Source organism: Prionailurus bengalensis, chromosome A3, assembly GCF_016509475.1.
Source record: "Prionailurus bengalensis isolate Pbe53 chromosome A3, Fcat_Pben_1.1_paternal_pri, whole genome shotgun sequence".
NCBI classification, from domain to species: Eukaryota; Metazoa; Chordata; class Mammalia; order Carnivora; family Felidae; genus Prionailurus; species Prionailurus bengalensis.
Window position 1 is genome coordinate 119,505,323 of NC_057354.1, and position 25,137 is coordinate 119,530,459.

Genomic DNA, 25,137 nt, shown 5'->3' on the forward strand with positions numbered 1-25,137 from the left:
TAATTTTTTTTTAATTTTTTTTCAACGTTTATTTATTTATTTTTTGGGACAGAGAGAGACAGAGCATGAACGGGGGAGGGGCAGAGAGAGAGGGAGACACAGAATCGGAAACAGCCTCCAGGCTCTGAGCCATCAGCCCAGAGCCCGACGCAGGGCTCGAACTCCCGGACCGCGAGATCGTGACCTGGCTGAAGTCGGACGCTTAACCGACTGCGCCACCCAGGCGCCCCTAGTTAATTTTTTTTTTAAAGAGACATTAAACTTGCCTGGTTTAAAAATGTTTTGGGACATTCATGCGTATTGAACAAATACAATATGCTAAAATACTCTTCGCTTCAACGTGGTTAAGTAAAAGTGAGAGAGAAGAACAGGAATTGGAGAAGGAAAGGGAGAGAAGAAAATAGAAGATAAATTTAAAAAGAAAAAGCAGGCAATGTGGCAAGGAAACATCTAGAAGGAGGCTCTTGTGACATGCCGCGAGCCACTGGACTGTAGAATTCCCACGGAGCAACCTCTGATTAGCATGCTGTGAAAAATTTAGTATTTCCTTTTTGAACCTTCAGACTCTGTTCCCTCCAGGTCCCCAAGCTTGCCCCCTATCCTGTCAACCTGCACTGGGCATCCAACTGTACACAAGACTCTGTGTGAGGCTCTGGGGTTGCAAAGCTGTAGGACACCAGGGTGTCCCCATGGTGAGGATGAAGCAGTGAGAGGAGAGGGGCGGGGGCAGCACCCCAGCCTGGGTGGCGGTGGGGGCAGAGACTTTCAGGAATGGGCACCAGTTGGGCTGAGTCCCCGCCAGAAGGCAGCGGTGGGGTGGGGGCATACCTTACAGAGCAAGCAGCAAGGCCAAGGGTGCAGATGGTCCTGCAAAGGCCCCAGGTTCGGGGGATCCTGGTCCCCAGGGTCCCTTTCTCTATAAGCACCTCCCGGGGTATGTTGCTGGAAGAGAGGGCAGTTCTTTTTTGGTCCTTGGAAATTCTGCCAGATATCCCTTCCCCACTGCCCCCCAGTCCCAGCAGCTAATGGGCTACAAGTCCTAATGGTTTTGCTCCAGTGAGGCTCACCGGCCCCGTCTTCTCCATCCCCAGGCCCCAGGATGGGGCTGGGTTAGTGTCCTGGACCTTAACCATCGCCCTTCGTGGAACATAAGCCTCTGAGGCTTTCATAGCTGGGCATCTCTGGTCACGCTCAGCCTGGCTTCCGAGCACGCCGTCTTCCCAGATCCAGGGGTCCCAAAGCAGGAGGCCAGGACCCTGCCTCTTGGGGGTACAATCTCTGTGAGAGCAGGTGGAGGCAGAACATTCCCTTTTTCTCTTAGGACTCTCTTTTCTGACAGCAGCCACCGGGCACAGCCTTAACGTTGTCTGATGCTGAGTTTCCAGCTGGGGGACCCTGAGTTGGGATTTCTAGACGGCACAGTGGGACCCAGCCAAGCCTGGCCCATCCAGGCTCCCTGAGCCTCACGGACGCCCGCAGCCCTGGTGGCCAACTTGACTGGGGGGACTGAATCACCACCAAACACCAGTGCGACAGCCCAGCTTCCTGTGCACGCAGACGGTGGAGCTCTTTCTCCCCCGCAGGGGTACGCACCCCTGGCCCCACGCCCCCCGCCTTCCACACACACGCCCATCCGTGCCCATCTGCCCACTCCTGGGGCCAGAACTTGCCTAGCAGGGTGCAGCAGAGCCCTGCTGAGAGGCGGGCCAGAGCCTCTGCTCCAGGAGCTGGGAAAAGACATCTGAAGCTGGGCAGGGCTTTATCTGGGAGAAGGCGGCTGCTGAATAATGAATTCTGACTCTGAGCCTGCGCTCCCAGGCTGCACGCAGGGTGCACAACACACACACACACACACGCTGGGCTGACAACTTGGAGGGGCGGGGGCTGGCAGGGCTGTGAGTCTCTGTGATCGCTGGAAGGAGCAGCTCGCTGGCTCGGTTGCCTTGGTCTCTGTGGGCAGCATCAGAGGGGGCGCAGGAGGAGGCGGCGAGGGAGGGAGGGAGGCGTGTGAGCCGAGCTGCACCAGGCTCTCTCCTTCTCCAGCTGCTCCCGCCTGGCAGCGTCCAGGCTCTACACACCAGCATGGCCCTGTTTGTCCACCTCAAGACGGTTTCGGAGCTGCGGGGCAGGGGCGACCGGATCGCCAAAGTGACTTTCCGAGGTAGGGAACCCCTGGTCGGAGAGGGTCCCCAGCTCTGCGCTGATGGGGATGAGGCAGGGCAGGGAAGATGGGTGGGAAAAGAACTCCTAGGAGGGTTGGGGTGATGAGGCTTTTCATGGGCAGCTATCTGCTCCCGGCCCGGCTGGCCGTTGTGATTTCCTGAAAATCAGGGTGCCCTGTGTTTCCATGTCTGCATCTGTGTGTCCCTCGCTGCACTTGCCAATGTGGAATGTGCCTGGCGGGGTGCAGGGTCCTCTGCCTGCGGGGGTGTCCTGGGGAGGTGGAAGTAAGGACCCCATCTCCGAGCTCAGGGGGATCCTGCGAGCCCCACCGGCTTCCCCTGTCAATTCTCTTCTTATCCTCCTCCTTTCTTGTGCATCCAGCAACCATTTACTGTGATCTGTGTGCCAAGGCCGGGGGCTGAGCATGACCCAGGCCCTGCCCTTGAGGAGCCCGCATGCAGTGGGACAGAACAACCAGGGGGCAGACAAGTAGGACAGGTGTGTGATATGATGAGGATGGGGACAAGTACAACACGCGAGCCACAGAAGCAGTGCCCCAACCCAGGCTGGGGCGGGATGGTCCAGGAAGGCTTCCTGGAAGAGGTAGCCCCTTGGCTGAAACCCGAGGGACCAGCAGGAGGGAGCAAGGCGAGGAGGTGAGGGCAAAGCAGGTGCAGGAGACAGGATGCTCATGGCTGGGGGAGGAAGGAACTAGAACATGGAACAGGGGAGAGACCGAGGACCCATGAGGCTGGAGCCCAGACGGAGCGCAGAAGCTGAGGCGGCAGAGGCCGGCGGAAGCAAGGAGGCGAGGCTGCCTTCACCCTGAGGACGGCGGGCAGCCCCTGAAGGTTTAAGTAGAAAAAGTAAGGCCAGGGTTACCTGTGCCACCCACCTCTGCTTCCCAGCCCTGGGGCCGGGGCATCTCTGGTGGCCTTTGGCCAGAGGCCAGAGCCCTGCTCACCAGACACGGCCCTTCCTCCCAGAGAAGGGGTGAGATTGGGGGTGGGACAGGAGCTGAGAGAACCCCACCAGATTAAAGAGCGAAGTGAGCATCGGGGCCCGGGCGGGACGCACATCCACACCTGGGTTAGGAGGGAAAGGGGTGACCAGGGACAGCAGCCCTGGTGCCCGCATCACCCCTCAGTTGGACTGGCTCCGGCAGGAGGTCCGCGTTGTGCACTCTGCAGCCTGTTGTGCACAGAATCGGGAGGGGGGCAAGGGACCGCAGTGTCCCCGCTGGCAGGTGCGAGAGGAAGGGCCGGCAGGCTGCCTGTTGCTTCCCACACCAGCCCAAGGACGGCTTTGTCTGCAGCACCCTGGATCTCTGTGTGCCACCTGCTGGCTTTAGAAAAAGCAAGCGTGTCCTTTCATCGGTGAAACGTGTCCCTGTGTTCCACAGACAGCACAGTATTTGGCTGTTTCGCTACAGATGGCCATGCTGTCGGGGCCCCGTCAGGACAGTCCCTGGCTGCGCAAACCAGTCCCGTTGGCAGGCAGAGAAACCAAGGCCCAGTTGTAGAGAGATCCGCACGGCCTCAGTGGAGGGACTGAGACGTCTCACCCCCGGCCCTGGTTGCTCAATCCTGCAAGCCCCTTTGCCTCTTCCTGGTCAGCTGGGGGTGAGCACCCTACCTACCTGATGCCCACCTTTTTCTTTGAGCAGTAGGGCCGGCCCTCCAGCCTCAACTGACCACACAGGAATTTGCCTCTTTGCAACCTGTGCCCTCTGGACCGAGTGGAGAGATCCACTCCCACGTTCTGTACCTGCAGCAGGTGGCCAGAGACGGAGCTCTGGGGAAGGAGCTGGGCGGCAGGAATAGGCAGATGACAAGGAGATTTCCAGAAAGAGTCCTTTATAACAACCAGATATTTCTCAGCCATTCGTCTGCTGCAGCCAGCCGTTGACAACCATAGATACTTCAAAAGACCAACACTAACAACAATTCAGAGGAAGCGGCCCAATCTAGAATGTTCCACAGCACCTCCTGGCGTACGCAACCACTGATGTCCAGGCAAACAGCTGCAGGGGGAAATGAGAAACTGGAGAACAGCCACAGGGAGATGTTGGCCCCCAGTTCCCCTAATCCCTTGAGTGAAGTTCAAAGTTTGGGTGGGGGACCCCTAGAGAGTTGTGTCTATCGGTAGTGACCCTGGTAGACCAGATGACCTGGCTGGAATATAGCTTGACTTTCTGTGCTGTGCCACCCAGGAGCCCTATGGGGCTATGGTGGAGAAAGCTCTAGATATGGAATCAGAAGCCCTGGGTCATACCTAGGTTCTGCCACTCCCTTCGCCTCTTTGATCCTCAGTTTCCCCATCTTAAAAATGGGCACGTTGATAATATTGACCTCACCAGGTTGCTTCTGTGAAACAACAGGTGTTGGAAGAATTTAAGGAAGGAGCATTCAGATGACTGATAGGTCTGTGAGGTGCCCATTCTAGTGCTGCTTGGGGCAGCTACGGGATCCTGAGTCCTCTCTTCTCCAGCCCGATTTCCTTCTTCTGTTGCCCAGGAGCAGGGGAGAGGGCACATTGTGAGATACAAAGAGGAGAGGAGAGCCCTTCTGAGGGCTTCCCGACCTGTGCCAGGAGCAAGCAAACTGGGCGTGGCCCCTGCTCCGTAGGGACCCCCTGGCTAAGATGATCCAGGCCCGGAGCAGACCGCCCCTGAGACCCTTGTTCCCAAGTGGGCTGGGCAAGCACCAGCTGTGTCCCTGGCCATCCCTCTGTCCCTGCCACTGGGTCAGCTGGCCGTCCCACCCTCAAGCTCACACAGTGCTCACCACCCAGCCCTGTCTCGAGCTCTTAGGTTTTACTACCCCAACGGCAGCTCCTAACATGATCCTGCCCTTACTCATTAATTCACTGGCCGTCCTGATATCTGTGGACAAGCCTAGGACCCCGGAGGTGAAGACACAGCCCCTGCCTGCCGGAGTTACAGTCCATTGGGTCAGACAGAAGACACCAGAAGGCTTGGCCCCCGGTCCCAGTGGTGCACGCAGACCCCAGAGTCCCAGAGCCTTGCTCCCATGAACAAGATGAGACAATGGTCCCAATTTAACTCAGAGGACTGCAGCCAGAATCAGGAGTGTCTAGAAAGGAGCCATCTTGATGGCAGGTGGCTACTCAAAGAGAAACAGTATTCACCTGGGGTTTGTCCTTTTTCAACTGCTAAAATAGTTCTTGGCACCCATCAGAACCAGGGGACACAGGATGGGAGGGTCTCTACATTCCTCTAGTCCAACCTTGTGCCCAGTACTCAGCCCATCCAAACCTGGGGAAAAGATGACAGACTGCCTGGGACAAGTCCCTGAGCTTTCTGGCCAAGACACCGGGTTTGGGGATTGAATGTGTGATATGGGTGCTGTCTGGGGGCTGGGTCTGATCTCCACTTAATTCACCAGAACTGGTGATAAAGGTCTGCTTTATCAAGGCTTCCCCCTCGGCCCAGAGACTTCTCTCTCCTCCTCCCCCCGCCCCCCCCCACTGTATTCCTGTAACTCTGAATTTCCTGCGATTCCCCCAAGATACAAGCCCAGTATACCTCCAGACCTTGAGACATTCATTTCTTTTGTCCGGAATGGCTCCCGCCCTCCCTCTTGAAGACTCCCATTAATTCTATCCACGCTTCAAGACCCAGCTCACATGTCACCTCTTCTGTGAAGCCTTCCCCCTCCCTTGTGGTACTGTGTGCATACACCTGCCACAGCTCAACTAGGGCACTTGGTATTCTAGAAACCGCCCCAGTTCTAGATGCTGCACCCGTGTCTGAGCACCTTTAAGACAGGGGTCCCACCTGAGCTAGCCTAACTGAGCCCCATGCTAAGCACTGGGTCCCACCATCCAAATGAGTATGAAACAGCCCCTGTCCTTGAGCATTCACTCACTAGTGGGTTGTTAATCTTCCACGGTGGCACTGCCATTCTTGGGTTCAATGTCCCCAAATGTGAGCCCCCCCACCCCCGCCCCAGCTTTCTATCCAAGGGGGATCAGGGACTGGAAGAGGCCTTGGAAGCTACGAACCAAGAACCCTCCATTGACGTCCCAGGCCAGAGGGGCTTTGGGGACCCCAGAGAGAGGCTGACCTCATTCTCTAGCAAACACTGGGGAGTCCGGCTCCAGCCCACGGGTCAGATGTCAAAGGGCCACACGTGGCCCCCGCCCCTCACAGACCGTGCTCTCTCTAAACACTGCTGCTTACAACACATGGTACAGGGTGGGGCTTAAAAAGCAAACCAGGGTCTCCTTGTTGGATAGAGGAGCAGAGGCGTGTGCAGACATAATGGGGAAATGTCCTCAGGAGGACCAAGGCACTCCTCGCTGTGGGACAGGAAGTGCAGCCTGTTCAGGGGATAGCAGCTTACTTGGAGCACATCCGGAGATACAGAAGGAAGCTTGAGGGAGGGTCCTGGCTAGAGGCAAAGACTTTCTGGGTGAGGGACTGACCAGAGGCCAGAGAAAGGAAATCCCAGTTAAGTGCACTGACTGGGAAGCCACAGGTTTGGCTGGAGGAGAGGCTGCAGGAAAGTGGACGGGGAGGGAGATAAATCAGGATCCTTGGGGCCAGGTGAGTGACAGCGTGCTGGGAAGGGGTGGGGCCCCGGCCTAGGCACTGGGGACAAGGTGGCCTGGCTGTAGGGACGACCTGGACTCCAAATCAGATTTTTCCCCATTAAAATGGAGGAGGTCTCCCTCTTGAGAATAAATACGACTTCTCTCTGGAGACTTCTCTGCTATCCCGGGTGAAGGAGGCAGGGTCCCTCAGTGCCCCCAGTCCTAGGAGCCATTCCCAAGATGCCTGGGCCTATATGTGCACTCTGGCCCAGCCCCGTGCCTCCTCTCTGAGAGGCTGTGGGATAGGTGTTTCCCCCCACGAGGGGGTGGGCATTGCCCCCGCCGAAGGGGACAATTGGAGGGGACCTTCAGGACAGCCTCTGCGGTCCACGGCTGGCTGTGGACCCAGCTCGTGCTTTTGCTATGCCTCCCACATCCTCCATTGTACCCAGCACACACAGGCCCCTCACCACCTGGGGGTGGGGACAGATCTCCTCTGTGTAAATTCCAGGTGGCAAATGTCCTCCCCCTCCCACCCAGAGCAAGCCAATGTAGGCAGAGTGCACCGAACATTCCCCAGGCTTCTCCCGCTTTGATGAGTGTGTTTTCGTGATATGGAAATGACCATTAAATTGTCTTCCGCTACAAAGGCCCTCAGCAAAAATGCTGCTGGAAATGCACTCAAGAATCGATCTGCAAATAATTCCCCTGAACTGTACGTCTTCCTTGGCTCTCTGATCCACCCTTACTCATAACATAGATGCTACATCTCTCCCACCGATTCCCGTGGCTGTGTTCGATCCCTTTTTTATTAACTTTTTATAATGGAAAGTCTCAAATACATGCAAAAGCTGGGAAAGCAGCGCCTCGGCCCCCAAGCTCTCCCCTCGCAGTCTTAACAACCATCAACTCCTGGCCAATCCGGTTCTGTTTGTTCTCTTTCCCACTCCCACACCCCACATTATTTGGAAGCAAAGACCAAACGCCATACCGTTTCATCTGTAAATATTCAGTACGTAGTTAGAAAAGACAGACTCGATCTATTTTAACCCACAGATTACATCTTTCCTAAAAAGGAATAATTTCTTAATATTATCAAATTTCTAATTGTCTCATCGGTGTCGTAATTTTTTCCAGTTCATTAACAGCTACTTTTTTTTTAAAGTTTATTTATTTTAGGGGCGCCTGGGTGGCGCAGTTGGTTAAGCGTCCGACTTCAGCCAGGTCACGATCTCACGGTCCGTGAGTTCGAGCCCCGCGTCGGGCTCTGGGCTGATGGCTCAGAGCCTGGAGCCTGTTTCCGATTCTGTGTCTCCCTCTCTCTCTGCCCCTCCCCTGTTCATGCTCTGTCTCTCTCTGTCCCCAAAATAAATAAACGTTGAAAAAAAAATTAAAAAAAAAAAAAAGTTTATTTATTTTAAGAGAGAGAGAGAGGGGGCATAGAGAGAGACTGAGAGAGAGAACCCCAAGCAGGCTCCTCACTGTCAGTGCAGAGCCGGACATGAGGCTCAGGGCTCGAACTCTCGGAACCGTGAGATCATGTCCTGAGCTGAAATCAAGAGTCGGATGCTCAACTGACTGAGCCTCCCAGGCATCCCTGAAAGCTATATTCTAACTTGTTTGGTAAATCAAGTATTTTATCATTCGTTCACTCATTCTGTCATTCATCCAGAGGATCATATTGGGTGAGGGCCAGCTATGTGCCAAGTGTGATTCTAGACAGTGGGGTGATGGCAATAAATTAGAAAGACGTGGTCCCCGCCCTCCAGGCAAAGACAAGTCATGGCACAGGTCACCATGAGCAGTATGATGAGTATTCTGGAAAGGGAGGTACAGGTGCAAGGCAGCATGAGGCAAGGGAAGCCTACTCAGACCAGGAGTTCTGGACAAAACCTACAAAGGACCCCGTTCTGGACAGAAGGGCTAATATCAGTCCAGATGTGATGGTGTGGATCCTTGTCGAGGGTTGAGGGAGCTGGGAGTGTTTGCTGGGGATGGGGTGGGAGTGGCGCGGTGGGGAGGCTGGGGGCAAACACAGTCTTCAGTATCACACTGTGCAGTTTAAACTTCCGCTTTGTAAGTGAATGGGAGTCGATGATGCTTTTAGCAGGAGAATGGGATGGGGACATCTGGTTTTGGAAAGGACATTCCAGATGCCAGGACCCCAGGCCGGGAGCCTCAGGGAGGAACCTGGGGCAGTGGTACAGATGGTGGGTGGTGCGGGAGGCCGTGGGTCTGGAGAGAAGCCATGACATTGGTTCGGAGAAGGGGTAGTGAGTTGGTAGTGAGCAACAGGGCAGGACGAGGGTGGCTCTGGGTTCCGTACTTGGGTACCTGGATGAACAGTGAGGCCACCGATGAAGCAGGGTGGCATAGAAGGAAGAGAGGGTTTGGGGGCAGAGGGCACAGAGAGGAATAGACTTGCCTGTCAGCCATTCTAGTGAAAATGCCCTCCAGGAAGCCAGAAATCCGATTTAGTACAGTGAGTGCCCAGAAGGCGGGTGGAGTCCAGTGGTGTGGGAACCCAGGGGGTACGTTGAAGGTCAAGAGAGGGTGAAATATGCTTGAGTCCTTACAGGGCTGCTTGGGGGTCAAGTGAAAAAGGTGATATACACGAAAGGCTCTACACGCTGTAGGGTTTATGCAAATACAAGGATTCTGCTCTCCGTCCCGGGCTGTCCGAATGCTTCTCACACTGCCAGTTCCAGGAGGGTCTCCTGAGACGGAGAGTGTCATGTGATCATTTTTTACCTTCAGCCCTTGTCTACTTCCTGCCTGGACTGATCCACCCTCGAGATACTGGCTCAACTGTCTTTGTTTCTACTTTTTATTTTTTTTCCCCCCAAAGCAGAAGGGCTCATTGGCTTAGTTGGGAATCAATTTCCACTCGCTTGCTTTACTTTTTTTTAAGCCAAGGTTTAAGATAAAATTGTGACTGTAGCTTTAACAATATTTCTACCCCGTGGAAGAATGTGAAAAGTCACTCTCCCACCGGGCTTTATTATATACCCAGTGCCTGGCACAGAGCGGGTACTCTGTGCAGTTTGTGGATCACTAGGACGGCAAGCTCCTCTAATCTGGCACGGTAATGGGGGAACCTAAGACCTGGAAGTTGCTGAGTGCATGGCTGGCACTCTTCTAGGCTTGAAGGGAAACACCACCCTCTCTTTGCCTCCGTGCCTGGGTCGGAATAATAAGAACTGGGGCCATCAGTTAGTTACACGGCAAAGTGAGAGTTCGAGTGAGCACCTACAAGGAAGTATAGGCTTAAGCTGGGCCAGAGAAATGGGGTTTATTATCCCTGACCTGTTCCTGCCTCTCTGATGAATCTCTGACACAAGGCTGAGTTTCTGCTGTGTGTACCTGGGTGTTAATAGGATGGGGCAGGGGGAAATACACGAGTGAAGGTGGAAATTATATTTGAATAAGATTCGTGGAAAGTAAAGCGTTGGAAGTAGCTGGAGCCTCCATCTGGCTGAGAAATGGGAGAAAGAGAAGAGACAAGTTTCCCCTGCCGGAAACCCAGGGACTGCATAACCCAAATCTGGCTTGCCGAGTTGCTGGCGATTTTAAGAGAGCACATTATTTACGGAACACAGTTGAGAGGAAAGTGTTATTACAGGAGATAATTACAAACAACCAGACAAGATCATTAGGGATATAGAACATTGGACAACACCATCAACCGCCTTGACCTGATTGGTGTTTCTAGGACATTTCACCCCAAACTGAAAGATACACATTCTTCTCAAATGCACATGGAACATTCATCAAGATAGACCATATGCTGGGTGATTAAATAAGTCTCAATATATCTCAAAAGACTGACATCCCACAAAGTATGTTCTCTGACCCTAATGGGATTCACTTAGAAATTAATAACGATAAGAGATGTTAAAATCTCCAAATAATTGGAAATTAAACAATACCCTTCTAAATAACCTATGGTCAAAGAAGTAAACCAAAGAAAAATTATAAGACATTTCCAGCTGAGTGATAAAGAAAATACAACATGTCAACATTTATAGTCTTAAATACCTATGGCGGAAAAGAAAAAAGTCCAACATCAATGATCTAGGTTTCTGCCTTAAGAAGCTGCTGAAAGAAGATCAAATTAAACCCAAGTCTTAAAAACATCATGATAATTGAAGTAAGCCAGACACAAAAGACCACATATCAAGCGAATCCATTTAGTGTACTTGAAATACCCTGAATAGACAAACCCATGACGACAGAAAGTAAGTGAGTTGTTGCCAGGGACTGGGGCTAGAGAATGGGGAATGACAGCTAATGAGTGTGGGCTTTCTTTGGGGGGGCACGATATTCTGGAATTAGATCATGGTCAATGTCGTACAACTTTGTAAATGTACCCAAATCACTGAATTGTACACTCGAAGTGGGTGAATTGTATGGTTTGCGAATTAGATTTCAATAAATAGAAATAAATACAACCTAAAAAAAATATTAAATCCAAGAGAATTTAAAAAAGGAAACGAAAAAGCCAACAAAGCTGAAAGTTGACTCTTTGAAAACAAATAGGTAAATTGTAGCAAGAATGATCAAGAAAAAAAAACCAAGAAAACACAAATTACCAATATTAGGAATGAAAAAAGGGATATCATTTTATTAAAAAGAAAATAGGAAAATACCACAAATAACTGTATCTCACTAAGTGTCTACAACTCAGATGAAATGGACAAATCCCTTGAAAACAACACTTGCCAAACTGACACATAGTTCAGGATCTATTAAAGACATGAAATTTAAAATAAAAATGATGGTGATTGTGATAGTACACTGCTTTCCCATAAAGAATGCTTTAGGTCTAGATAGAATTCACTGGTGAATTCTAGAAAATATTTAAGGAAGAAATAATACTAATCTTACACAAACTTCTCGATAATAGAGAAGGAAGAACACTTTGTAACTCATTTTATGATACCAAACCCTGATAAAGACCTTATACAAAAAGAATATTAAAGCCCAATATCCCTCATGAACAAGGATGTAAAATCCTTAACAAAATATTAGTCAGTTGAGTAGCCATCCACGAAAGGGATGACACATCATGACAAGTGAGTTTTATCCCAGGGATACAAGGTTCGTTTAAAATGAGAAAGTTAATCAGTTTCTGGGTGTCCTCAGTCGGTTGAGTGTCCGACTTCAGGTCAGGTCATGATCTTGCGATTTGTGAGTTCAAGCCCCGCGTCAGGCTCTGTGCTGACAGCTCACAGTCTAGAATCTGCTTCAGATTCTGTGTCTCCCTCTCTCTCTGCCCCTTTGCCGCTCATGCTTGCTCGCTCTCTCTCTCTCTCTCTCTCCCTCAAAAATAAATCAACATTAGAAAAATAAAATTAGAAAGCTAATCAACATATTCACCATATTAACACAATACGAGAGAAAAACCACCAACAGATACAGAAAAGCTTTTGACAAAATCCAACATTTATTCATGATAAAAACGCTCAGCAAACTAGGAGTAAGGGGGAACTTCCTCAATCTATTTTTTTTTAACATTTATTTATTTTTGAGACAGAGAGAGACAGAGCACATATGGGGGAGGATCAGAGAGAGGGAGACACAGAATCTGAAACAGGCTCCAGGCTCTGAGCTGTCAGCACAGAGCCCAATGCGGGGCTCGAACTCACGGACCGCGAGATCATGACCTGAGCTGAAGTCGGCCGCTTAGCCGACTGAGCCACCCAGGCGCCCTGGAATTTCCTCAATCTAATAAAGGGTAACTACAAAAAACATCCAGCTAGCTAGAGGTGCCTGGGTGGCTCAGTTGGTTAAGCATCCGACTCTTGGTTTCAACTCAGGTTCCATGATGACAGCATGGAGACTGCTTGGGATTCTCTGTCCCTCCCCTGCTTTTGCTCTCTCTCTCTCTCTGTCTCTCAAAATAAATAAATAAACTTTAAAAAATCCAGCTCATATCCTACTTAATCCTGAAACGTTGAACATTAAGATCACTAGCAAGGCAAGAATACTCACACACAGACTATGACCCCGTAATAAAAATAAATGAATTACTGATCCATCAACAACATGGATGAATCACAAAAATATTACATTGACTGAAAGAAGCCAGACACAAAAAAGTACATTCTGTATAAGTCCATTTATATAAAGTTTAAAACAGGCAAAACTAACCTTCGGTGATAGAAGTCAGAGCAGTGGCTGCTTGTGGAGGGTAGAGACTGACTGGAAAACGGGGTGAGAGAACATCCTGAGGAAATGGCGATGCTCTGTATCCTGATTGTATGGTGATTACACAGATGTATTCAGTTATTGAAACTCACCGAGTTGTGCACTTAAGATCTGTGAATGTAAGTTGTACCTCGTTAAAAAAAAAAAAAGAAGCTAATCATACCTCAAATACCTAAAACTTGAAAAATATTACATAGCTTGGGAAGAAAATTGTTTCTGATTATAGACGACTAAAAAAAGCTACACAATGTGATTCACAGTAGAAAAGACCATTTTTATACTTAAGACATAACTTAAATGTCAAAAAGAAAAACAGGACCCTTTAATGGAATAATAGCCATTTTTTATTGGGTGATGAACTATGTACCAGGAGTGCACGCACTATCTTTTGCTCCAATTTAGGGATGAGGAAACTAACGAAGAGAGGCTAACTTCTTCAAGGGCGCATGGCTAGCAAGGGGTAGAGCTGGGGTTTGAACTCAGAATATCTCCCCGAAGAGCCTTACCACTATCCTGTGACCCCCTGTGCTTGTAAGGGACTTGACGCTTTACTGAGCTTCAGTTTCCAGTTCCAGGATGCAGGCTGGTCCAGGACAGTTGTCCCCAGTTTATAGATGATAACTCTAAGACTCCGTGGGGTGGAACCGCCAGCTCCAGGCATGGGTACAGGCCATGATGTCCCTGAAGCTTGTCCTCAGGACATTCTCCTTCCCCTTTAGATGGTCCACCACCCCACCCCGAGGTGGGGTGACGCTTTTCATTTTCCCGTTCGCCGTCAGAACTCGCCTGTCCTGTGTCCTGCTCCTTCAGGGCTCCATTCTCCGCTCACACTGTCCACTCTGCCTGAACGTCCCTCTCTCTCTCCCGTCTCCCCAGAGTCAAGGCCCAATGTCTTCCTTGATCTGCTAAGCTGAGCTCTTTGCTCCTTTTCCTGTAGGCTCACTTTATTCATACTTTGTGCACGCCAGTGATGACATTTTGCCTTGTATAGTAGCCTTTTACGCGTCTGACCCGTCCGCCTCCCGGATGGTAATAAGCTTCTTCAGTCAGCGTCCCAATACGAAATATCTTTGTAGATCCCCACCCCTTCCTCCAGGGCCGAATGGCCACACTGACACAACAGGAGAAGATCGCCTGGCACGTGGGAGTGACTGAATGCACCCCAGCTAACAACCCAGTCCCTATATACCTGCCTTTTCTCAAGGTCTGCCTCCAGCAAGGTCAACTGTCTGGAAGAGGGAGCTGTTCAGTGCCAATGAGGCATTTGTACCCGTAAGTGGCATCACGTGAAAGCCTAGCAGAGCACTCCATCCTGCAAATGAGACAAGAATTGAGCTCACCTTCATCTCGGTGAAGTGCAGGAGGGGTATCTTCCAAGGCAAATGACATACCAGATACTTTCATTAAGCTTTGGACTCTTGAGTCCCTCCATCTGGGTGTATCCGATGCCATGGCACTTATTATAGTCGTGAACACAGAGTCAACCACTCAACCTTCATTTATTGACTCCGAGAGGAGTTTTTTCCAAACCAAACAGCTCCGCTATCCCAGGAGCAGCTGCCTCCGAAGGAAGGGAGGGTGCTCTTCAATTTTCCCCACCTAATCTCCTGCTCACTCTATCCGCAAAGCCTCCTTGCTGCAAGGAACAGGCTATTTTCTTTCTCCCAAGCCTCATTCTCAATCTTCTCTGTGGCAAGAAAGGTGATTGGATATTGGGATTTTAAATGGTTTTGTCTCAAAGCCATTTAAAATGGAGCTGAAATGTCAACCGGATTGGTGTTGAATGGAGTAGATGGTTAAGTGGAAAGGAGCTTGAAAGGACAGACAGGGTTAGTAATCCCCACTGATAACTTGGAGGGGGTGACAAGAGGTCCCTGGCTCTGTCTTAATGAATGCAAAGGACCCCAGGAATGATCCCTGCCACCGTTTGTACAGACCCTCCTAAAAGATGGCGTTTCAAAAATGCCTAAGGGCACTCTGTTCCTGTACAATTGATTCGGTTGTCTTAGCAAACCTTTTTTTTTTTTTTTTTTTAATATCTAGAGGTAGAATTTAGCTCATCCTGTTTGACAATATTCACTACATTTAAATCCCCAGAGCCGGAAGCAATGAGGTTTTCCTGCATTTTGAAACAGAGCCCTGATGTATAAATTCTGCAGTGGCTAATGTCACCGTGTTTTACGTCGTCTCTAACAAGGCTGTAGGAAATACGCAAGCAGGGATGGGTTTGAGCCTCCGTGGCTTCATGCACATGTTGGACTGTCCCTCCCTGCCTCTGCTCCGGCTGGGCTGCTTGGTTTTCGCTCCGGGAAACCCTTGAATACCGCCAGGTACAGGCTCATTACGATCTTCTAGGATGAAGAGGCCTTTGATTATTCAGAGAGGCGGGTCCTTGGGGGAGCCCCAGTGCACACATATGCTCACCCGATTCTCCGTTTATATTGGATGTTTCCTGCGGGGAAAATTACAAGAAGCTCAGGCACCATCTCTCAGGTTTCCCTGTCCTCCCCCAGCTGTCTTGGGGTTCGTTATTAAGATTTTTCTTTTTGGTTTTTTGTTTTGTTTTGTCCCTAGCTAGTGCTAAAGAGTCTTTATTCCCATCCGTCTACTTCACATCTATTTTCTGTAGCTTCTGCTTTACAGCTTCTTCCTCATTATCTGAGATGCAACCCTTCCCCAATATGCCCATCTTCCAAACACACACACACACACACACACACACACACACACACATTCTTCCTCAGACCATGCACCTGCCTCTGACATCACACCCCCAGCCTCCCTCTTGTCAGGGAGTAGCTACAGACTGGCTCCTAAAAACCAGGCAGGCCCTGGAGATCTCTGTACCAACCCTCTTATCCTGGAAGTGAGGCAGCCAAGGCCAGGGGAGAGAAGTGGTTCCCAGGGTTTGAGCCCCAGCACAGTGCAGGGTCAGACGGGGCTCACTCTAGTACCCCGTGGCCTGGTGCTGGCCATGCTGGGTCACTGCATGCACCCCCTGTCCATTGCCAAGTCCTCTCCTGATTCCCCAGCTTGCCCTTCAGAACCAGAACTAGGCCTCAGAGTGGGGGGCTGAATTCACCCTTGAGACAGCCCTTCAATGACATGGACCACTGATTTAGGTTGGCGGGGATTTAAAAGCATTTTTTGCGGGGGGGGGGGGGGGGGAGGGATGGCACCTGGGTGGCTCAGTCCGCCAAGCATCCGACTTCGGCTCAGGTCATGATCTCGCAGTGCGTGAGTTCGAGCCCCGCGTCGGGCTCTGGGCTGACAGCTCAGAGCCTGGAGCCTGCTTCGGATTCTGTGTCTCCCTCTCTCTCTGTTCCTCCCCCACTCACACTCTGGCTCTGTCTCTCTATCTCTCAAAAATAAGGATTAAAAAACATTTTTTAAAGAAAATAAAAGCATCTTTCTTTCAATTTCAAAAGTAAAGCACAGTCATGGAAAAAAATTCGAACTTAAGCGTGTATGGTGAAAGGTCAAAGTATGCTGCTTTCAATCTCTTCTTCCCCCTGCTAGCCCGAGGGGACCATTTCTAATGGTTTGAGATCTCTGCGTATTCACAGATAAAATACCTTGGTTTGGGTCTTTGGGGGTGCGGGAGTTGTATACAGGATCCTGTTATTACACCTGCTACCTTTTCTTCCCCCCCGCTGGTGTGCAATTGACAGACGATAATCATTTCTTTGTAATACCCCTATCTCTGGGTTTCTCCTCAGAAATTACACATCCTTCCCACATGCTCCACCCCACACACACCAAAAACCAACCCTCCCCCCCAAAAAAACCAATATTTAGCCTCCCTGGTTGTACCACTCTCTAGCTCACACAAAATCGTGCCTTGCGGTATGAGTCCTGTGGCATTGAACCGGCAGCCTCTTCCAGCTCCTACTAGACCATCTGTGCATTTCATCCACCCCTTTATCCTGAGTTTCCAGGGGGTAGCCTGGTACATCGTAGACTCCAGTGAACGTTTCTCAGAGCAAACCGAGCTGGCCCACGCGCCGCACACATTCGCCCTCCCCAGGCCCCCCAACCTGCCCTCCTTCTCTCCCGGTTCCGGTTCTTCCGGAAACGGGGCCGGTTCTGACTGGATGGGCCAGAAGGGCGGGCAGCTTTGCTTCTGCCCTGGCAGGTGGATTATGGATGTGGGGTGCCGGAGTCTGGGAAAATGCGGGTCCATATCACGCTCGCTAGTACCCCGGGCCGGTGGGGAAAGGAGGGGGCGGCACGGCAGAGAAAGCTCCAGAGGCTTTCCGGTCCAAGGCCCACGGGACCATGAATGAGAGAGCCGGGGAAGGTGAAGGCCCTTGGCTTTGGGGGGAAGAAGGTGTGGGATGTGGCTGGTTGTGGCGGGGCCCGGCTTGCGCAGCAGCTCCCGGGCCTGGCTGCGGACACGGTCGCAGAGGCGGCTGCCGGCCGGCAGGGCGCCCACGGCCCCGGGGACCAGGCTTCTGCTCGGGACAGCCGCAGGCCAGGGAGAGCCAGCGGAGCCAAGGGGACAGCAAAGGGCCAAGAAAGCCACCGGGAGAGCGGCAAGGTGGAGAAAAGAGTCCCGGGGTCCCCTCTCATGTCTACCTCTGACCAGCCAGGGGCCTTTTTTACTTTAGTGTTGCCACTTGTAAAATGGAGCTGATGGCAGTTAGGCCTGTGTCGCAGGGCTCCCGAGGCGGTCAGGGGAGACAACACGGGAACTTGCCACATCCTGGAGAGTGCAGCACAAGACCTGGGGCCCCTGGTTGGTGCTGTGCGAATCGGAATGCTGCAGTGGTGACCGCCAGGTGGGGAGGCCTCACCCCAAGCTTCTTGTTTTCTTTCCCCACCCAGGGCAGCACTTCTACTCCCGGGTGCTGGAGAACCGTGAAGATGTGGCTGACTTCGACGAGGTAGGATGCCCCGGGGAGCAACTCAAGCCCCAACCGAGGAGCCCACTGGCCCCGCATTCCCTTCCACCCAGATCCTTCTCAGGGACTTCCGCGGGGAGACACGGTGGGAGAGATTCCCCCAAAAGGTTCTTTTGAACCTCAGGCTTAGAGAGTCGAGTAAATCATGTGCCCCTGCTTGTGGTGCATTATCTCAGTGTTCCTACAAGCGTGCTCTGGTTTTGATGTATGTTTGCATGTATCGTGGATGTGTCACTCGCTTTCATCCCCATATTCCTTCCCTCCATCTACAACCATGGTAATGTGCTTAACGTGCATCTTTTGGTTTCTCGTGTGTTCTGACACAAATTTTTGAGTACGTAATTTTGTTTCCTTAAATGGCATTGTTAAAGTAAATGGCATTGTTAAAGTAAAATGTTACTTAAATAGATTTTACTTTACTTCACTGTGTAAGATTCTTGAGTTCCATCCACATTGCCTCACTAATCTGTTGCTTCTTCCTGCTGCTCAGTACTCTATGGGCCCATCCGACACATATCAGGGTGTTCCTCCAGCCTGGTTTGTCTAGGACCCAGGGGGTTCCTGGGACACAGACTCTAGGTGGTAAAATGGGGAAAATCCTGGTCCTACTAGGATGAGTTGGTCATCCTGCACATCCTTTGCCTACTTACTCCTCCAGGAAAGAACCTCCAGCTTGCCCCTAACCAACCCCCATCCCCACCATCAGAAATGCAATGACTATTCTTATGCCTTTCCCCTTTGGACTTGTGTGAACATTTCTCTGGAATATACAGCAGGACATGGAATTGCTGGCTCACAGGGGTACGCATACCCTTCAGCTTACCCAGCACTGCCATGGTCTACACTTCTACCAACAGTGCATGAGGATCCCTGATTCCCACATCCTCATCTACACCTAGTGTTATTCAGCTTTCTGATCTTCATCAGTCCAACAGTGGTGTCTCACTGTTGTTTTAATAAGACATTTAAAGTTTCCTCTTTTGTAAATTGCCTGTTCATAGCCGTTGCCCTTTTTCTCTGTTGGTATAGCCATCTTTTCTTTTTCTTATTGATTTGCAGTGGTTCTTTCTGTGTCCAAGATATCAACCCCGTGTTGGATTTAGAGACTAAACATTTCTCTCAGCCTGCCACCTACTAACTTTGCCCCCTCATTGACTAGAAGTCCTTAATCCTGGTGTGTTTTCAAGTTTTGTTGAAGATGTCTTTCCAGTCTTCTAGGTTACATATATATTTCCCTACATTTTCTGATTCTATGTATGTGGAATCTTTTACCTTGTGTGTAGTTTTAGAGAGGGATCATTTTATTTTTCTCTCTATAAGAAGCCACTTTTCATAACATCAACTTGCTAAGCAATTATATTCTCTCCATTTATTGTATGTTAAGGTCTGTGTCTCAGCCTACTAATCTATGCCTTTAATCTGTTTGTCTGTTTTTGAACTTTCCCACACTGTGTCCATTGATATGGCATTTTTGTATGTCTTAGTATCTAATGAGGCAAGTACTCTCAAGGGAACTATTCTTTTTCAAGGTTGAACTATTTGTGGACCTTTATTCTTCCAGATCATTTCAAAGCAAGTTTATGAAATCCTTCCAAAACCCAACTGGAATTTGGATTAAATTTGCAAATTAACTTAGGAAGATATTGACTTTTTATACTATTAAATCATCTATTCAAATTATCCACCATGCTTTACTAACATTTTTAAGTTTTCTGCATAGGGGTCATATAATCTTGATTATTTTCTAGATGCTTCCTGGTTTTGTTGTTGTCATGAATGGTGTCTTACTTTTACTACATTTTTCAGTTGGTTATTGCTGGCCTAGAGAAGGCTTTCCTCTCCTTTAGAAGTCCTGCTTTCATCTAAGTCTGGATGGTTTGGGGAGGGGGCTCTTCGGCCCCCTTTTCAATTTCTCTGTGTCTTCTTGCACCAGTTTTGGATTTCTATATTTTTCTAGACCTTTTGACCTTTCATCTAGGTTTTCAAATTTACTAACACCTATTTGCAGGTAACGTTTTAAAATTGTTTTAAAATCTTTTTTGTGCTCATGGTTATTTCCCCTTTGGTATTCCATACTGAATTTATTTGTGTCTTCGTTCTGTTTTTCTTGACCTTGCTAAAGATCCGTTTATCTTATTAATCTTTGTTAAGAACCAGCTTTTGGATCATTAATCTCTTCTGTTGTTCTCCATTTCATTGATTTCTGTCCTCTTAAATTATTTCTCTCCTCCTTGTTTATTTTGTTTTCCTCTGTGCCTCTTTTTGTAACTTCCTGAGCTGGGTGCTAAGCCTGTTATGTTTAACTTTTCTTATTTCTTGATAAACATGTTTCAAGATATAAAGTTTGCTCTATATACAGTTTTTTTAAGTTTATTTATTTATTTTGAGAGGGAGAGAGAGCATGCCTGGGGAGGGATGGATAGACAGGGAGAGAGAGAATCCCTAGCAGGATCTGCATTGTCAGTGCAGAGCCTGAAGCAGGGCTCAATCTTATAAACTTCAAGATCATTACCTGAGCCGAAATCAAGAGTCAGACCTTCAACTGGCTGAACCACTCAGGAGCCCCTATACACGGTTTTAACCACATCCCACAAAATTTTATATGTAGTATTTTCATATCTTCAGCTTTAAACATTTTTTATACTCCTTTATGCTTTTCTTTTATTTTTTATTTAGTAAAAAAAATTTTTTTAATGTTTATTTATTTTTTGATAGAGACAGAGCACGAGCAGGGGAGGGGCAGACAGAGAGGGAGACACAGAATCCGAAGCAAGCCCCAGGCTCTGAGCTGTCAGCACAGAGCTCAATGTGGGGCTTGAACTCACAAACCGCGAGATCATGACCTGGGCTGAAGTCGGGCACTCAACCGACTGAGTCACCCAAGCGACCCATAATTTTCTTTTAAATCCAAAAGTTAACTCAATAAGAATATGTTACTTAGTTTCTAAATACATATGATGTTTTAGCTCCTTATTTTTTTATTTCTACTTTTATTTCGTTATGGTCAAAAGCAGTCTGTATGATACTGATCCTTTGGAATTTATTGAGACCACGGTGATGGCCTCTATTCATGGTCATAAATGGTCCCTCTGCCTACAAGGAATGTGTTCAGTGCAGGATTCTCTAGAGAGAGCAATGTCACTTCAAGCTTGTATGATGTAAGTTCAGTCTTCATAGTTATACTATTCGGTTCTTCACATATTCTGCTTTATTTTTCTCTACTTGATCTATCAGTTTCAAAAATGATTGCAATGAAATCCACTTCTACAATTGTTGATTTGTGTGTTTCTTCCTGTGGCTGTCAGTTGTTCCTTGATGTGCTTTGAAACTGTATTACTAGTAAGTTCTATACGTTCATGATGCCTATGTCTAGTTGCTTATTTTTCTTTTTGCTGGTATTTAATATCCTTCTTTGTCTCTGACAGTGTTTTTTCCATTACTATTTTATCAGATGTTAAGATTACTATCTCAGCTAATTTTGGTTCACTTGCCTGGTGTATCTTTTTTAATTCTTTTATTTTCTTGGTATATCTTTGTTCATGTTTCCATTTTCAATATTTCTATGCTTTTAAATTCAAGGGCTTGCATTATTAGATTAATTTTTCTCACCCAATATGAGAATCTCGTGCTTTGATTAGCTTTTTTTCATTTACATCTATTGTAATTGCTATTATTGTAATCGCTATTTTTATTTCTACTATCATTTTATTTTATATTTTCCATTTACTGAACTTTTTGTTTGTTGTTTTGTTTTCTCCTTTCCAGCTTTCCATTGGCTAGATCAGGTTTTCTTTTGTGAGGTGAAAAGTTATACCTTCTATGTTTGTTTCCCAGGCAGTCACCATTCTTTAGTCATGTTTATGTATCTCTGTCCACGGCTGAAAAACAAATCGGTAATTATAGCTCCCCCTATCATGACAAGTATTGTAATACTCTCCTATGTCTCTTTGATTTCCCTTCCTCAGCCCACACAGTCTGGATTATACATTTTTTAGAGAGTGAGAGAGAGAGCGCAAGTGGGGGAGACAGGCAGAGAGAGAGAGAGAGAGAGAGAGAGAGAGAGAGAGAAAGAGAGAGAATCTCAAGCAGGCTTCATGCTCAGTATGGAGCCCAACCCGGGGCTCAATCCCACGACCCTGCCATCATGACCCAAACTGGAACCAAGAGTCAGAAGCCCAATGGACTGAGCCACCCAAATGCCCCTAAATTATACAGTTTTCATTCTAGGTTCTTATGAATGTGTCTTCTCCTTTTATTTGTCCAAGCCTTCTTTTTCTTTTTGAGGACAGTAGTAGTCTTTTTACCAAGATATCTGATCACTTTTACTTCTCCTATCTCTTGAAGCCTCTCTTGGCGTTGTTTTTCTTCGTATTTGAGTACTTCCCCTAAAAGCGGTTTCAAATTGGGTCTTTGTGTAGCAAGCCTCCCAAAGCTTTGTAAATCTGAGGACAGTTTCGTATTCAGATCTCAATGAGACTTTCACTAGATACAAAATTCGAGGCTCAAAATTCTTTCCTTTACAACTTCAAAAACATCAGTGCCTGTTACTGTTGAGAAGTCTGATGGCCATCTGGCTCTTGTACCTTTGTGCGGGATCTTTCCTTTCTCTCTGGAAAAGAAAGTATAATTCTATCTTTGATATTCTCAAATTGTATTATAATGTGTCTAACCGCGGGGTTTCTTATCTTTCCTGTTTTGCACTATTTTGTGAGCTCTTTTCAAATCCAAGGCTTTTCATCTTTCCCTTATTATAGAAAATTCTGTCTCCATTATTCTTTTTCAAATATTCCTTCCATTCAGTTTTTATATTGTTCTCTCCTCTGCAACTCCTATTATCAGAGGCCACCACTTGAACATCTAGCTGCCATTTCTTAGCTTTCATGGGTTTTTTTGTCTACCAGTCTTTTGCTGCTGTTTTCTGAGAGAGTTCTTCAAAATGATCTTCCAATTTACTAATCTGTTCTTTTTTTCTTATGATCCCTTGTTCCTGTTTTATATTGCCAATCTATGCCAAAATGGTCCATTTTGTTCTAATGATCGTGCTTCAGTTGGAATATACCGTTCAGCGCATGGTCTTGCCTCTTTAAGAGATGTCTCTCCAAGGGTCTATTTACTTTGCCCTGTTCAAGTGCTCGTGGTATCAGCCACTCTGTCTGGTAACCAGTATTGGGGAAGCATCAGAGGTCAGCTGGGTCAGGCCCTAAGGGTTGAAGGGCAGGCATGAGTACCAGGGGCGCCCCGGTCACCGCAGAAACAGGCAGGGTCTCATCTCTAAGCCTTGCAGGAGAAGCATGGTTCACAGAAAGCAGGCTAGATTTTTTTAGCAAAGTAGCTTTGGGGTTTCACTGAGAGGAGGTCCATGAACACATATTCTCTCTCTTTCTCTCTCTCTCTTTTTTTAAAGTTTATTTATTTATTTTGAGAGAGACAGAGACAGTGCGAGTCAGGGAGGGGCAGAGAGAGGGAGACAGAGAATCCCAAGCAGGCTTTGCACCATCAGCGCAGAGCCCCACGCAGGCTTCGAACCCGCGCAGCTGCAAGATCGTGACCTGAACCGAAAGCGAGAGTCAGATGCTTAACCAGCTGAGCCCCCCAGGCGCCCCTCCACCTATTTTCGTCATCGCAGTAGGGCTGTCGTCACCATTTCATGAGTAAAGGAGCAGGCAGCGATCGCCCGAAGGTGATGGCAGGGATTGGTCAGCGCAGAATTCAGGAAGATTTTTTTCCCACCTGCTATCCTACTGCTGAATCTGCTCCCCGACCTCCTCTGCTGGGCAGCCTCTGTCCTTCCCCCACACAGATCCACAGATCTGCTCAAAGAGGCTCTGGTCTCATGTTCTCACAGTTGTTTGTTTATTACTTCCTAGAATCCGTATTTCCCTTTGGCTTCCATAGTTTCTCCAGGGTTGATTTTGGGGTGAGAACCAGCAGTCTTAAGTTACCATCCTGGCCTGAAACGAAAGCTCTACTGTGACCCCCAGAATAGCTTGCCCCTACTTTCCTGGGCTTTGCTTCTCGCGTTTGGCTCAACTGCACTGGGAGGGGCCTCATGGCAGACTCTTCCCTTTGACGCTGGTATTTAGCTGAGAAGCCACCAAGCTGAGGGGCCACCCAGAACCCCTGTCTCCTCCTCGCATTGGGCCCATCCCACACAGTGTGGTTGTGTGTGTAGGCCCAGAGCCACAGGCACAGAGAAGCAAGCACTTGACCTTCTCTCCTGCGCTCAAAAGCAGCCATTGGCCATCACCGCCTGCAGGCTCTGCCCTCCCCAGGGAGAATTCTGTTCTGGAGGTCTCCCCTCCTGGCTGTGTGACTTTCAGCCTCAGGTTCTAAGCCTCTGTTACCCATGTGTCAAATGGGGCTAATGATGGATATGAAGTTATTGTCAAACGATGAACAGAATGAAGGATAATGGCAAAGGTGGACCCATTACTGCATACTAAGCCAGCATCCTGGCCTTAGGCTGGCCCGGCTGTGCAACCTATGCTCCCTTCCCCTCCCCGGTTCGTCAGTCAGGGCTCCGAGAGGAGAGACTGGTTGCGTGAAGATACAGGCTGCCTGGCTCAGTCCCTCACAGTCCTGCCTCCCTGGGCCTCTGCCCCCAGTCGTCCAGGCAGAGCGTCTGACTGCCTCCTTCTCATCACGTCTCCCAGGGGACTTGTTCGCCCAGGCCTCAGCCAGTGAGCAACCTGATGCCCCTTCCAAGGGCACTACCACCCCTTTCCATTCACGGCACCCAGGATACCTGAGCCACAGGTATACATGACATTCAAAGTTAATCACCGTGTCCTCTCTCTTCCCGATGCCGCTCGACATGGGGCAGGTGGAGAGTCAGTCCCTCTGGCCGCAACACAACACGGCACCCCGTTCTGGGTGCCTCCTGTGTGACAGGCTAGGATACCCCAGAGGGGGAAGCAGCTTGACAGCACATGAGAATCCACGTAGGAACGTGGCCACGGGGGAGCCTCTGGTTCCATGGTGGGGCGGGGCGGGGGTGGGGGGGCGGCACACAGAAGCCAGGGAATAATGAACAAAAGCACATGGCCAGAGTCAGAGAGTAGCCCCAAGCTGGGTAGAAGTGGTCCTCACCTGGGGAACATTCCACCCACTCGCGAGCTGACTGGGAAGCTTCTGGTTGTCACAGTGGGGAGCCCACCGGCACTTGGTGGAATGGGGCCAGGCAAAGCCAGGGTTCTAAGTTCACGTTCAGGTTAGATTATGAATCCTCTGTGGATGCAGCTGCCGGAAGCTGCTCCTGGGCCTGACCCTCCCACCACCCTTACAAGGCCTTACTGGGTCCTTC

General features: G+C 49.1%; 1 protein-coding gene across 3 annotated transcripts in view; it reads left to right on the forward strand.

Moving 5' to 3' along the window:
• Positions 1–1,990: 1,990 nt before the first annotated feature.
• OTOF (otoferlin) overlaps positions 1,991–25,137 on the forward strand; it is a 92,925-nt gene continuing 69,778 nt past the window's right edge. The window contains exons 1-2 of one of the 3 annotated variants that reach the window (XM_043604352.1): positions 1,991–2,161; positions 17,758–17,816. In XM_043604352.1, coding sequence (XP_043460287.1) covers positions 2,083–2,161; positions 17,758–17,816 — 138 coding nt within the window. In that variant the 5' untranslated portion in view covers positions 1,991–2,082. The remainder of the gene's footprint in view (positions 2,162–17,757; positions 17,817–25,137) is intronic. The other 2 variants (XM_043604350.1, XM_043604351.1) reach the window with 2 other exon arrangements.